We start from the raw sequence: 14,875 nt of genomic DNA on the forward strand, positions 1-14,875 counted from the left end.
AAACCCGAATTCTAATTTTGCATAAAATTTTCTTCGCCGTAACAAACATTGAATGATTTATTTATTTCTTCACATCTATTTCAAAGTTTCCAAAGCCCAAATCACATCCTCAGAATTTAATAGTTGTTTGGGTTTTTCCGATGTTTGTTCGACCATAAACTAATATTCATTACATACTCGGGCGTTACTTCGGAAAAGACAAGAAAAAGTTTTGAGGTGTGATGGCGGTTGAAGTTACTCCGTTTTGGGGAAGTCGTTATGTTTCCTTCTGATGGTTTATATACGCCTCCTATGATGCCGTGACCCACACACAATGAGCTGGTAACTTATGGGTTAATGATTGCAATCATATGTACTAAATAGCTCGAGATAGGATAACTAAATCAAACTAAGTTACTGCTGCATTTTCCATTTCCTTTCCTAGGATTAACCCATTCAACAAATTGATTGCTCCAAACAAAGCAAGACAAACAGGAAAACAAGTAAGATTAACTTAATGTTGATTGTTATATGTTAGAGGCAGTACAAACCCTACTTGATGGAAAGCTGTGTTTAGTACAATAGTCATTGAAACAATTATTTATTAGCCTTTCAGTCCGGGGATGGGGGGGTGGGGGGGGGGGCAGATAGAGATGTTACAGTTTTTAGGGTTTTGAGAGAAAATAGGATTTTTTTATATGAAATAAAGATTGCAGTGGAGTCTATAAGAAATGGTATAGGAAGATGCACTATGAGCCAATGTTTTCTAGTTTATTTACTTTAGATACTTCTAAACAAAACATTTTGACAATTTTTTTGCATGTATTTAGGGGTATTTTTTTTCCTGACGAGCATCCCAGGCACATTTGTTTACCCATAAAGCAGACCATTTTCTCTTAGGTAGCTCGTCCTACCTCATAGAGGTACTTAAGGTTACGGGGTGCCTTGAAGTAAAAATTCTATCGAAAAAAATATTTTTGCATCATTAAATTCCCTACTACATTACCTTTATTATAGCAAAGAAAAACGTTTGGATTTTTATTATCTTCTCGATATAATAAGAAAAAACAAATTTTACAGGAAGACTTTGTGTAAGCATCAAGGTGTTTTTTAAAGGATTAAAATCCTTTAATCCTCTTATCCCTTCTCACTTACTGAAACCCTGTGTCCCCTACATCCGGGACCTTCGCTTATAGTTAATTAGCATACTGTTTTTACCTGTAAATTGTGACTTCAAAAATCTCAAATTCAGTTTCTTTGTCTTGCGGAAAGTCCTATTAGCGTTCCTAAATATATAACCGATGGATAAACGAAAAAGACGGAAGTCTGCATGGGGTCGTCTCAAGCATAAAACGAGGGTGAAGACTTCTAAATGAAAAATCCCGCTCAAATGGAAAAGGACAATCTTCTTGTTGGCTTCTCTTGTATTAGTTTGTCCCTACAACCTGCTTCAAGGTTATCAGCAAAAAATGCCTCATCGTTTCCAAAATCAAAACATTAAGACGAAATCGTTAGTTACAATTTGTTTAGTACATGTCACCAAATCGTGAAAAACCTGCCCTATTTGCTACCGGTCTCAGTCATGCCTTCCTGGGTTCGCGCCTGTGCCTGGCTTTTTCTTGTCTTCCCCATATCTGCAGGAATTCTTGCTTGTCACTTGTTTTTCTCATGGTGATATTCGAAACTCCCTGCAATTAGTCAGTTTTCACCTCTTATTGGTCGGTCTGTTTATCTAGAGCTGATGGTATGATCACCTCGTTTACAGATAACTCAAGTAGGTGTCGCATTCTCCAGGAACTTTCAATCTAGCTTTTCTCAGCTTCCAATTTGCACGTATTTCTGAACTTAAAAACCCTAATGGCTTTTGAGAGATTTAGAGCAGATCGTATTTTATGTCATCCAGTGTCGTGTTACCTGGAAATTATTCAATCCTCTAAATTTGACTCAAATTTGCATAGGAACAAAGAAAAATATCTCAAAAGCCGAACACAGTTTGGTAGGAGTGTATGTGGTGATTGACATAAGCCATAAAACGTAAAGATCTGCAGGATAGTTTAGACACATTAGGGTCTTTAAAGGATGTGATTGGCAGAAAACAAGTGTGTGATTAAAACCTGTTAAAAAATAAAGCATTTAATCAAACCTAGAAAAAAAAGGATTATCGTATTCCCCATTTAAGCTTTCCAATGACATATAACATGGACATATTCTATTAAGGAGATTTGATACAGTTTCCCGAATGCCTAACCATCCTGTCAATCACAACTCGTATCTTCTGCTACAGGGATCGGATCTTCAAACTATTTGGCCATGCCATGTAGCTAGGGATGAACTTTATGAAAAAGTAACATTTGTTTACATTGCTGTTTCTATGGCAACAGAACGGTGAACCCGTTAAATTCACTATTCGCGAAGTGCTGTTCGCTACAGGAAAATTTTTAACAAATAAGCTATAGGATATTGTACATCAGACCTTGGTTGGCACTTAGAGGAATAAAATCTATAAGAGGAATTCTGAGAAATTATGGAATTTTTATTTTTAGCCCCTCTGTTATTTACCTACTTTGAAATTCGCACCTGAAAAAAATCCATACGCGGGCAAGGATTTTTTTACCATTGTTATTTAGCTATCTCTTATTTCTAATAGCCTATCAAAAATGAAAGCAATCGGTTTTGTTGATCGTAAGTTTTAGGGGCCATTCCTGGGACTATTTAATACTTTCAAAATGAAAAAATTGAACTTTTTTTATTTTTTAGCCGCCATGTAAAATTTCGCCGATTAATTTTTTCGTCGTTTTTGTATAATAAAATTAAGATATTGAGAAACATTCGGGTTAATTTTGAGCTTCATTGAAGGGTTGAAAGAAAACAATTAGATTTTTTGAAAATGGGAAACTATATCGAATCTCCTTAAATCTGACTCACGTATCAACATTTTTCCTCAACACTTTTTATATATTTACATATGATTTTATTACATGAATGTTTATATGTAAGTATAAATTATAGTCTTATCAGATACTTCTAAGGTATCTTTCAGAGTTTTCTCCTTATTGTTGATTTTGTTTGTTGAGCCTCTTATAACCATATCCCCCAGCTGTTACCAGTTTGTATGTGAATTATTACCAAAGAGACAAAGTTGACATAATTAATTATTTAGACCAAAAAAGGATAATTTTTCATCCAATTGTAGACAATCATACATTGAAAGAAGAACTGAAGTCTGCTAATTTTTAAAAGAACTCTGCATTAGTAATTACCAGGATATTCAGTGGTTAAGTTGTTAAAATTCTTGTTTTGTCTTAAAATGCATATGATTGAGTGAGTTGCCAGGCAGGTTTTATCTTGATTATTTAAACTGACACAGCTTTTCAAAGCTTCCAATTTATTGATCTGGTTTCTCAAGCCAAGAAAGATGATTTTAAGCTGTATTGGAAAGAGATCAAAGATTGTTAAAAGATTTAGTATTGTACTGGTAGGTGCTGCTAAAATTATGCAATTCAAGATTGATTTATCCATACAAAGAGTTTTATATACTGTACCAAGTGTCTCATGTATTTTATTTGGCTTGGGTTACAGTTTTGTGTCAACATTTAAAAAAAAAGGAATAGGTTTTGTTTTCTCAAAGAACTTCAGGGATTATTATTGTTTCTTTGTGGTTTTACAATGCTATATAGCAATATTTTATATATTCTTCTCAATATAATGTCATTTTCAAGACAGACCTTGTTTATTAACATGTTAAAATCATAACTTTCACTGTCTGTAATTTCTTGTTTGTAAATGGTTGACTTATTTCAACCATGGTCCGTAGTTTGAATGATCATAAATTATTATTTTTAAATATAACTTATTTTAACAAAAAGGAGGCCAGGGTATTAAAAGAAATATTTTTTGTGTGTCCTTGTTTAGTCAAAATATAGGAAATAAGATAAGGAAAAAATAAGTTTGTTTGATTTTTTATTACTTTAAAGATGCTCCACAGAAATGCGTGTTTACAGTGTTGTTTTGGTGGGTGAATTTATGTCTTTTAGTTGTTTCTTCATTCTTACACAATTTCTTGTTAATTCCTTGAAAAGCCAACCAAAACTGTTATTAGTATACTTTAAAATATTCTATGTAAACCTTCAGTACAAAAGAAGTAAATCATATGAGGATTTTAATTTACTTTTTTCTAATTTGCTTTTGTCCTTACTTTTCAAAATGCTTGAAATAAAGTCAATGTTTTTTTTTTTTCAGGCTGATAATGACTTTGAAAAAGAATGTGCAAGGTTCTATCAGTAAGTACTTCAGGATAGAGGAGTCCTTTGTTGACCTCATCTTTTAGAATAAGGCATGAAGATATAAATTATTGCAAATAATAACCATTTTAAAGGTGAAGAATCACATATATACCTAGTGAATTCTGACCCGAAAATTGACAAAATAAGTGGTTTGCATTCTTACGAGTTCCATTACCATATTATACCTGTCAACCTCCGAAAATCTCAAGGCTTAATAATTTTTGGGGGGAGGGGTGGGGTGGGGTATATTCATTTTGGGGGTAAGGGTGGGTATAACCTCGCACGTGTTTGCCGTATAGAAAGCTCTCGCAAACAAATCCACTTATAGATCTCATGAGGGTCTTAGATAAATTGCGCTACACAAGGGAATTATTGTTTTAAATATTTTAATAGAAAATAGACAAAACGACTCAACGCGGGGGAGCGGGAGAAGGGGTCCAAAATCTTGAGACTCCCGCCTAATGCGGGAGAGTTGACAGGTATGCGACCACATGGTGGTACTGTCCAAACCTAGATTATCCAGCTAAAAACTGCATTGGTAACTTCTTAAATCATTTTCAAAACCAAAAGCAGACTTACTGGTGGCTATATTTATATAAAGAGAAATGTTTAATTTTGTTTCATTGCAATGTATTTTTTAATCTGCATTCAAGCGAAATCCTATGAAGATTTTTTTTTCAGGTTTGAATCAGCCACTAAAAAGGTTTATAAAGGCATGAAGCGCTACGGAGAAGCTATGTTAGGTCAGTTACATGATTCTTTGCTAAGATTATTTGAGTTTGGAGAGGGGTAAAAAAAAGAAAAGGCAGAGTATAATTATTTTGTCATTTCATCTTCTTTTGTTTAATCTTCTCTTTATTGACATTGACAACAATCTAGTTCAGGTTGCTGTAGGAGGGGGTTGAAGATGCAACTGTATATCATTTATGCAGTCCCTATCCTCTGATTGGCTAAAGGGTTTTCAGGTCATTCTTACTTTTTTTCTTTTCTTTTTTTTTTCACAACTATTGTTATCACTTTCTAAAGCAATATCTAAAAACAAAAAAACTAGTCCAATGTTTAATATTTATGGCACCATGAATATTGGAAAGTGGACTATGGACGCTTATATTGTTTGAGATATAAGTAAAACTATCTTGAATTTGGTGGTTTGGCACACACGAAAAAAAGTAAAATTCTGGATTGGAATAGGAAGTGATTTGTTGCAAGCAAAACAAACATTGAAGTATGATTATACTTTATTTGATTATGCAGGTGCATCTACTTTCCTCCCAACTTCCTGTTATCACAAACCAGATGTGTTTAAAACCTTTGTATATGATTTGTATATGAAGGCAAATGTTAATGCCGTTAATTTTTTTTCCAGCTCTAAATAAGGCTGAACAAAGGATTTTCCAAGACCTTGCATCAGGCCCTCTCGCCCAAACTGATCTATTGCAGGAGCCTGTAAGTAACCACTGACATTATAGGGATGGATCCAGTATTCCTTGAAGAAGGGTGGATTGGGGGGACATCAATGTATAAACCATATGGTGGTAATTAAGCTTAAAACATACGTAATCTTCTCAAGTTTTTGCCCCACTGGGGGGCTTCTTCCCTGCTGGATCGTCAACTGTAATTATCTCTTCCTTGTTAAAAACTTTGGATTAATTATGATTTCTACAACAGGTTGATGAGTTTAGTAAAGTCACTGCAAAGCTTGATGAATTAAGACAAGAGCTGGTAAAGTGGGCTTTATCTTAATAAAATATTGAACAGCAAACATAATTATGCTCTCAACCAATTGAATGACAAGAGGCATTGTTAGACATTGTCAGAAAACGGTTATATTTATGCTTTGATATCCTGTAGGTCTCAAGAAACCAAAAGATATTTCTTGACCCTATGAAAAGGTAAGTTTATTTGGCTCCACAGTCAAATTTTGATACTAATTTGAAAAATCTAACATGTTTTTTGTATTGTATGCTTTTTAGACTAAGAAGTGTCTTTCCTAGTGTAAATGATGCTATCAGAGCAAGAGAGCAGAGTTTCATGGTACAAAAATGTGTTCTGTTCCTGACTTTTTGCAAATAATGGTATCCTTTTTCAGGCATTTAGAAACTAAGTTGTTATTTCTCTTCCAGGAATATGCTAAACACCAAGCAAAAGTAGAAAAATTAGCAGAAAAAGAGAGAACACCTCAAAACCTGGCCAAACTAGAGCAGGTATTGGGATTAAAATATAGACATTCGCAATTTACTTCAAATCACACGTTCAGAATCTCAACTGTTTTGGAAGTTTATTTATTTTGGAGGTTTATTTTGGTTTGTCAAACATTTTTTTTTATTGATGCCTTCCTAGTCCTGTTATTTTGACACAGTATTTCATGGTATTGGACATCCCAGAATCTTACTTGCTGATGGCTATTTATGCTCACTCGCCAGGGAGAATTTGCATGTTTTGTAAATCTCTGTTTGTTTGGATGTTAGTAGTAAGATAAAAAACTGATTACCTTTTTAAAAAGGCAATACCAGAAAATATTGACACAGTTGGTAGGAAGTATTTCTGATGTGTAGGGCTCTATTACTACCAGAATTCAGCAAATATATAAAAATATTGTCTCCTGACTAGATGTCATTAGTTTATAATGTTGCTTATTTACTGTTTATGGATTCCAATCACCTGTGTCATCATCAGCATAATATTTCTTGTTGACCACCACATTTCAGGCTGAAAAAGATCTTGCCAAAGCTAAAGCAGACTATGAGCGTCAGAATGCAGTCATGCTAGAGGTTTGTCATTGCATAATGTACCCACATTCTTTTTGTTTTTCTTTAAGGAATTGTTTTGTTAATATAGTTACCTTGTTTAAGGATTTACCTATGCTGACAAATGGGCGAGTAGACTACTTTGAACCATGTTTTGAGGCACTTATTCTCTCAGAGGTAAGGGCACATAGCTGATCAGGGCTGGTTGTGTGGTTCAATAGAACCACTTTATTTTTAAGCAAAATTATGCTTGTCCCTAGAAGCAGATAATCAATGGCTTGCAAGACAATAACAGTTAACTTTTATTTCACTCTGTACTTTACAGAACAGCTAAAATTAATATAAAAATAACAGTGTGCATGAAGTCTATTGCTGGAATCACAGGAAGTTTGCAGTATAGTATAGTTTTCATTATTTGGACTCGCCTGTGAACAGGTCAATAGCGGCTCTTCAGGTTGGAGCACACAAGGATGCCTGCCTGCTCAAGGGGATTTTGAATAGCCCAAGTTTTTTTGACAAGCCAATGGATTTAGGCCTAGCACCCTTGATAAGTGCACGTCTGCAGACTAAATTGGAAAATATCCTTTGAAAATCTTTGGATCCACCCTTCCCACCCTGGTCTTTAACCAACTTATCAAATCAATAGTAAATCAAGGATTATCAGTTATCAATCATGGTTTACAGAGCCAAGGGTTCATTTTACAATCAACTGAATCATATTATTATCCAAGTATCTCCTACATAGCTAGTATTGACACTCAAGTGAGCCTCCAAGTCAAGTTGGGGGTTTGTCTGAAATGCAACTCACCCTTTGCTAAGGGGATTTATCAATAAAGGGGCATTGTCTTGATACTCTTCTTACCTTATCTATTTTAGGCAAGCTATTATAGCCAGTCTGCCCAGGCACTAACAAACCTGACGAATCTGCTGAGCAGGTCATCGGAGCAACTTAACATTGAAGAACAGCAAGCCCAACTTGAAAGAAAACTGGCTGATCTTAAAGCTCTCTCAATAACAGAAGATGTTTAATTTTGGGCACAGCAGCTGGAGGAATGGATAGTAACTATTAAATCTTGCCGAATGGAGAGGATATGGTGAAAATAAAAGACATTCCAATTACTTCAAAGAATTTACTGTATGATTGCAGTTTTGAATATTTTGCACATAATTGGGAAAATGCAGTACCAATTACATAAAAGGTCTGTCAATACAATCAGTTTAGATAGAGCTTAAACATCTATTTTACGTTTGTTGCTAAGTTTGTAGAATGCTCACAACTGTAGTAATGTGGTAGTGTAATTGACTAATAATTGACTCCAGGGATTTTAAGCAAGAGGCTGAACAGCAATGTTCTCAAGATATACATGTACAATGTTCGCAAAAATATTTATTTTTATATATATTCAAACAATGAAAATTAAATACTAATATATTACACATTGGCATTGTCAGTTTTTTTTCATTTATTAATTATTTTGTTGTTAGTATATCTCACATACATGCATTTTTTTATTTATTAATTATTTTATTGTTAGTATATCTCAGATACATGCATTTTTTTCATTTATTAATTATTTTATTGTTAGTATATCTCACATACATGCATTTTTTTCATTTATTAATTATTTTATTGTTAGTATATCTCAGATACATGCATTTTTTTTCATTTATTAATTATTGTATTGTTAGTATATCTCAGATACATGCATTTTTTTCATTTATTAATTATTTTATTGTTAGTATATCTCACATACATGCGGCTGCTTTAGCGTCTGGCACAACCCAAAACCCAAAGGTTAGAGGTGGTAGTGTAATTTCACCAGTTGGAATAGATAGCGGTTTGAGGTTGGGAAAGGTAACATCATCTATCATCTCCAGAACTTCACCATTCAGTTTAACATTTCTGTAGTGAAATCAAATGGCAGTAGATTAGGGCAAAGTCCTATAGCAGGAAAAAAATACAGAATAAATAAATATATTATTCAGTGTGTGCCCCTCAATCAGCAAATGCTAAAAATTTATCAACTGTGGCTTGCCTACCCAAGAGAGTTTTCTGGCTACAGCCATGGTTACAATTTGGAGAAGATGAAGTATTTGCAGGACCTAAAAAGCTTATTAAAACTGGAGACAGTCTATTTCATCTGCTACTACACCTTTTTAGTCTATTTATAACCATGAAAAGCCATGTATATATTGTCTACATGTCAGAGCCATAGCCAGCCGCATAAGATTGGGGGGCACAATACAGAAACATTAAGAAAATATTGGGGGGGGGCACAATACAGAAACATTAACAAAATATTAGGGGGGGGGGGCACAATAGAGAAACATTAAGAAAATATTGGGGGCACAATACAGAAACATTAAGAACATATTGGGGGGAACAATACAGAAACATTAAGAAAATATTGGGGGGGGCACAATACAGAAACATTAAGAAAATATTGGGGGGGGCACAATACAGAAACATTAAGAAAGTATTGGGGGGGCACAATACAGAAACATTAAGAAAATATTGGGGGGGCACAATACAGAAACATTTAGAAAATATTGGGGGGCACAATACAGAAACATTAAGAAAATATTGGGGGGGCACAATACAGAAACATTTAGAAAATATTGGGGGGGGGGGCACAATACAGAAACATTAAGAAAATATTGCGGGGGCACAATACAGAAACATTAAGAAAATATTGGGGGGGGGGGGCACAATACAGAAACATTTAGAAAATATTGGGGGGGGGGACAATACAGAAACATTAAGAAAATATTGGGGGGGGGGCACGATACAGAAACATTAAGAAAATATTGGGGGGGCACAATACAGAAACATTAAGAAAATATTGGGGGGGCACAATACAGAAACATTAAGAAAATATTGGGGGGGGGCGCGATACAGAAACATTAAGAAAATATTGGGGGGGCACAATACAGAAACATTAAGAACATATTGGGGGAGCACGATACAGAAACATTAAGAAAATATTGGGGGGGGCAGCCACGCCCCTACTTGTCATTTTCTTATAATTTTTGAAAATATTGGGGGACGCGTGCCCCCAGTGCCCCACCCCCCCTCCCCCCACCCCCTGCTACGGCCCTGCATGTATATTATCTGTGATCAAATCATGATTGTTTACCCGGATGTGATATCCTTGTCGCCAGGGGTTAGCAAATACTGATCCACAGGAAACCCACTTAGTTCCCCCGTCAGCCTCAAAATGACAGTATCATGTGTGTTCAAGTTGATGGCCATCACAGTAATGGACCCCACTTGATATTGGCTAAATCAATAAAAGATTACTTTTACAATTGAGTCGCACAAATACATATTGAATATTGATTAGAAAGACAAATGTACTCAATACTGTCTTTATAAATCAACAATTACATCTTTGTACTTTACTTGTATTTACCGATACCATTTATGATCAACAGTAGCAAATGAAAATAAACTTTTACAGTTGTGGAGCCTTTCAAGCATTCCAACAACAAATCAAGCACAACCCAGAAACATAAACATTGATTCATTTGGTTGAGATTATCCCTTTAAAGGACAGAGTATCAACAGAAACAAAAAAAAGTACTACAACAGCTATAAAGTACTCCCTCAGCCACTCATCTTATATACAAAATTTTATAATTTCAAGTCATTGCTTTATAAACGGATTAATATTTTAAGGTCAGTTTTTAATGCCAAAATATACAAAGCTTGTTGAACCCATTTAAAAGGATCGCCATAGACTTGGGGTTGCCAAGGGCATGAAATCCTGGAGGTTGTTACAGGGGAAGTCACCGAAAAAACAGTCCCCCCTGCCCACCCCCCGTATTAAATGAACACTTCCTAAGCTTGACATTACCCTAAACCAGTGTTTGTGCAATGTGCGTAGACCCTCACGACTCTGCCCTCATCAAGACTGTTCTGCACATTAAGAACTTCTTGGCCAACCAACCTCTTATGTAACAATGACAGCCAGTAATCCTACAAATAGAATTGTTAAACCTGTCAGTGAGAGCTCTTGTATCTGCGATAATGGAAAGGAAATGCTGTCAGAAAAAAGAGCATGGGGGTCACCTTAATCAAGAATTGCAGCCATAGGCTGAATTACTCTGGATTAACATTACAGGGGGCCTTATATGGACTGCTATATAAGGCGCACTGTGCTGCCGCACAGTTTACATGGATGAGAGAGTGTTATTTAATGTCCCTTTTGGTTATACAGCCAAGTACAGACACAATAACAGGCTGGTTAAAGGTTTTTGTGCAAGGAGACTGCTATTTTTAACCTAGTTATCTGAGCCAAGAGGGATACACAGTCCCCAATGTAGAGAGTCTGAAAAAAAAAACAAGTTGACCTGACCTGGGTTTGAACCCTGGTTGTCTTGCTTGAGAAGCGAAGCCTGTTCCACTGAGCTATTGCGCCACTCTCAGATTGAATTAAGATGAGTGACCCTGAGACTTTCTCAACATACCGGGTTCGGATAAAGATCATCGTTTATCAGTGCATAGTGTCCATGAAAGAAGCTTTGCCTGATGACAACTTCAGTACCAAGTCGAGCAGCCATACCCAATTTGTCCAGCCACCTGTATAATTATATAAGCAATATTCCAAAAGGTAATCTAATGCAGAGAAGGTCTCAATAGTACAAGACAGTACAAGCCAACAAGAAGTACACAAGAAGCCTTTGGGGGAATTTTGGCCATTCAATAAGCTTTATGGAAACACCTTGTCTATTTAGTCATCTAATGTAAATATAGTATGGTAAGGGGTTGAGTTTTTTGTTACAAATTGTTTCAGTTTTGATGATTACAGCACATATTAATTCCACATGTTTTGCTTTGATTTGCTTGTTTTCGCGAAAATAAAGTGATCTGTTTTTAACGAAAATAGGAGAATCGTGAAAATAAAGTGTAGCAAAATATTGTCATTTCAAAATCACGAAATTTTGACATGAAAATTAAGTGTAATAAGGTACATAAAATATTTAATTTTATGAAGTTCATATCAGGCAAACTATCATTATAATGAAAAATTAAATGGTTGTCTGAACCCACAAATTAATTCAATTTAACCAATTATGTAACTTACGTAAATCCAGCTACATATCTGTCAGACATCCCCTCTGCACCACCCCCCCATGCGCTGTCTGTCTCTCCCATCCATGGCCGCTTGTCAGGTGCATATTCAGCAAGTAAGTCTTTTATAAGGTGGAGCTGAATCAACATATAGTCAAGAATTTTGGGGTCATAGAAATTCTTGACTTCACATGTCCTTTTATCAAAGTAATACCTATGAATAAGAATATCAAAGATTAAAAAGTTGGACTAATAGAATGCACAAAATAGGTTAGACTTGATTTTCAGATACCTGATTCAAGTCCCATGAGACATGACAGAAAGCATGACCCGATGCTCCAAATAAGTCCATTTCACATCTAATAAGGCGGAAAATTTCTCTAAGTAATTAGCGAGTAATATCAAACAAAATATCAAATGCGCCTTTTTTTTAATTGATGCGACGTTTTGTACAGTGTCATTGAAATTTGAGCTTTTCGTCCCTTAGCTGATAAATAGCGCAAAGGATGATCAAGGAAAAACTATCTTAAAAAGCCAAAATCTGGGTATGTGCTCTTCAGCCTCACGTTATTCTTGTTTTGGAAATCAGTCTGTAATAAGAAAGCGATGGCCATTGTAAGAAATTGTGTCTTCTTTCACTATCCCAAATTGCGCAATTTCCAGGTTTTTCTGTCGTCCCATGTCGTCCCATGATGTTTTCTTACAGCAATTGCCATTTATACTGATGACATATTTATACTGATGGCATATATGTTGCCCACATGCATTTTTTTTTTACTTTAAGAGATAATTCAATGTATAGCAGATGCTTTTAATAAGCCTACAATACCGGTTCTAAAGTATCTGTGAATGATTTCAAATACCCAATTCCCTTCCTCTTTCTTCCTCCCTTGACCTCATTCACCAAGAGCTAGTACAATGGGATTTGAAGGCATCCATAACTTACTGGTGCCATGTGACTGCATCAACTGAGCCACGAGCAACAGAAAGGAAACTGAAAAAAAGTAAGTGCAAATCAAGTCATGAAAAAGGGTATACACATTCAAGCGAATTCTATTGAGTACCTAATCAAAATAAGTATCGAAAGGTGGATTTTGTTGTTTTAATCCTAAATTTGAAAATTTTACAGACCTTCGTCTATGCAAGGCTTTCAGCAGCTAACCCAGGTCCTGTTTGGGGAAGAGATTGAAAAAACAATCCCAACGACCTGGGGACTGAGCCTAACAATTGACTAGGTTATTATGGTATAACTAGAAAAACTACAAACAAGCTGTAGAATAGGTTTACCCTAACAAAGTTTCCTAGCTACTTAGCTATAGCTCTGACTAGGCACAAACATTACCTTTCCAAATATTGCTGAGAAGGAGTATTGATCTTATTTATCGGTCTTGTCACATCTGGGCCCACAAGAATATGTCCGTAGTCAGGATTTTTGTCAAGAATCTTGCGAAGAGTAATGAAGTCATGAGCAAGATTAACGGCAGGTATGGATCTGTTGAACTTACTGAGGTGGTTAGGCTCTGAAATATCAAAACATAAAACTTCAACAATACTTTTAATAATGGGTCAAAAAAGGGGGGGAGGTTCCTTGTACATAATAGTTCCAAGGAGTTTATCCAGGAGTTTCAATTATATAAGAGGAGACTGAATCAAGAATTTCAAGAAATGGCAGTAGCGGATCTAGGAACTAGTTCAGGGGGATTAACCCCCCGTCTGGGCTTCCAGAAAGCGAAATGTATTTTAATTACCCCCCCCCCCCCCTTTGTCACTGAGCCAAACTCCCCCTTTAGCTAAAAGCTACAATCTGTTACAAAACTAATGGGACACTTTCCCTCCCCCCTCCTCAATGTTGGAGGGCAAATGATCACCTTGCGGCTGCTTGTGTTTTGAGCTGAATAATCACCTCTAACCGATATTAATCGGGGAGAGAGGGATGGAGGTTGTTCATATGCGAAGTGTCCCACTTACTTTTGTTGTGGATTGTAGATCTGCCCCAGAATGGGAGAATTCATTGTCTCTGAAAATGTATGGGGGTGTGTGGGCACAGGTGCATACTCAGTATTTACTAAGGGTGTGCAGTGATACTGTATCATGAATGGAAAAAAGGACAGTATTTGCATATTTGCAGTACTTGCCTTTTGCGTTTGCCTTGCTGTTTTGAATATAATTATATGGCTATTTGTACCCCAGCCCCCCTCAGAAAATCCTGACTAGGTTACCTGTGGCCCCTCCCCTCCCCTCCCTCTCCATAAAAATCATGTAAGTACACCTTGATTGCACATACCATTTCCAAGTTCCCATCCGAAGTCATAGCCTTGGGAAGCAATATATTTGAGTATTTCCAGGGGGTTTGTATAATTCCATGTACCATCGGAGTTACGAAGACATGCGTTTAACCCAAACAACACATCAACACCGCCCTTATTTCCAATCATAGCAATTCTCTCGAGGTCGTCTGGCGTGATTGTGAAATCAGTGAAGTTTTTATGCTCAAGAGCTTTATCCTTCTTAAAATGCATCCAGCAAGACGCCGTGCCTCCAAACCTTACATACATAGGTGACAGTCCTTGCAAAAGAGTGAAGGGTCGCTCTGAACTGAAGTTGAAATGCCGCCAGTGTTCCTGGATTGTTTCTATAGTGAAAGCGGATGACAAATAGCTCTTGCTGACAGTACTAACTCTCTGACCCATGTCAATGACGACTTCATGATCGGTGAATCGTGTTCCTAATCTAAGGGAAGTACTGACTGGAATTAGACATAAAACTAGTAAATTGAAAAAATGCATTTCCCA

The 14,875-nt window shown here is 36.1% G+C and overlaps 2 protein-coding genes across 6 annotated transcripts; one reads left to right on the top strand and one right to left on the bottom strand.

Annotated features, from left to right (window-relative positions):
• The first annotated feature begins 54 nt into the window (after positions 1-54).
• Positions 55-8,448, top strand: LOC5514677 (bridging integrator 3). 4 transcript variants are annotated; one of them, XM_032384250.2, is made up of 12 exons: positions 55-321; positions 425-482; positions 4,219-4,259; positions 4,931-5,005; positions 5,629-5,708; positions 5,931-5,984; positions 6,114-6,154; positions 6,236-6,296; positions 6,386-6,466; positions 6,971-7,033; positions 7,115-7,186; positions 7,886-8,448. In XM_032384250.2, exons 3-12 carry the CDS (start codon positions 4,226-4,228, stop codon positions 8,036-8,038), a joined length of 714 nt encoding a protein of 237 aa, XP_032240141.2. In that variant the 5' UTR covers positions 55-321; positions 425-482; positions 4,219-4,225; the 3' UTR covers positions 8,039-8,448. The 4 variants fall into 4 exon arrangements, with proteins under 4 accessions (XP_032240141.2, XP_001634782.2, XP_032240140.2 ...); XM_001634732.3 differs by having other exon boundaries at positions 4,944-5,005; XM_032384249.2 differs by lacking the exons at positions 55-321; positions 425-482 and adding an exon at positions 3,210-3,454 and having other exon boundaries at positions 4,944-5,005.
• Positions 8,449-8,622: 174 nt separating this feature from the next.
• LOC5514619 (heparanase) lies at positions 8,623-14,869 on the bottom strand. 2 transcript variants are annotated; one of them, XR_007311970.1, is made up of 9 exons: positions 14,368-14,869; positions 13,426-13,603; positions 13,030-13,077; positions 12,097-12,297; positions 11,480-11,591; positions 10,867-10,988; positions 10,147-10,290; positions 8,704-8,912; positions 8,623-8,651 (listed from the first exon to the last, which is right to left on the bottom strand). XR_007311970.1 is itself a non-coding variant. In XM_001634799.3 (8 exons), exons 1-8 carry the CDS (start codon positions 14,867-14,869, stop codon positions 8,756-8,758), a joined length of 1,464 nt encoding a protein of 487 aa, XP_001634849.2. In that variant the 3' UTR covers positions 8,623-8,755. The 2 variants fall into 2 exon arrangements, 1 of the variants encoding a protein (XP_001634849.2); XM_001634799.3 differs by having other exon boundaries at positions 8,623-8,912.
• Between the last annotated feature and the right edge of the window lie 6 nt (positions 14,870-14,875).

This window comes from Nematostella vectensis, chromosome 6 (assembly GCF_932526225.1).
Source record: "Nematostella vectensis chromosome 6, jaNemVect1.1, whole genome shotgun sequence".
NCBI classification, from domain to species: domain Eukaryota; kingdom Metazoa; phylum Cnidaria; class Anthozoa; order Actiniaria; family Edwardsiidae; genus Nematostella; species Nematostella vectensis.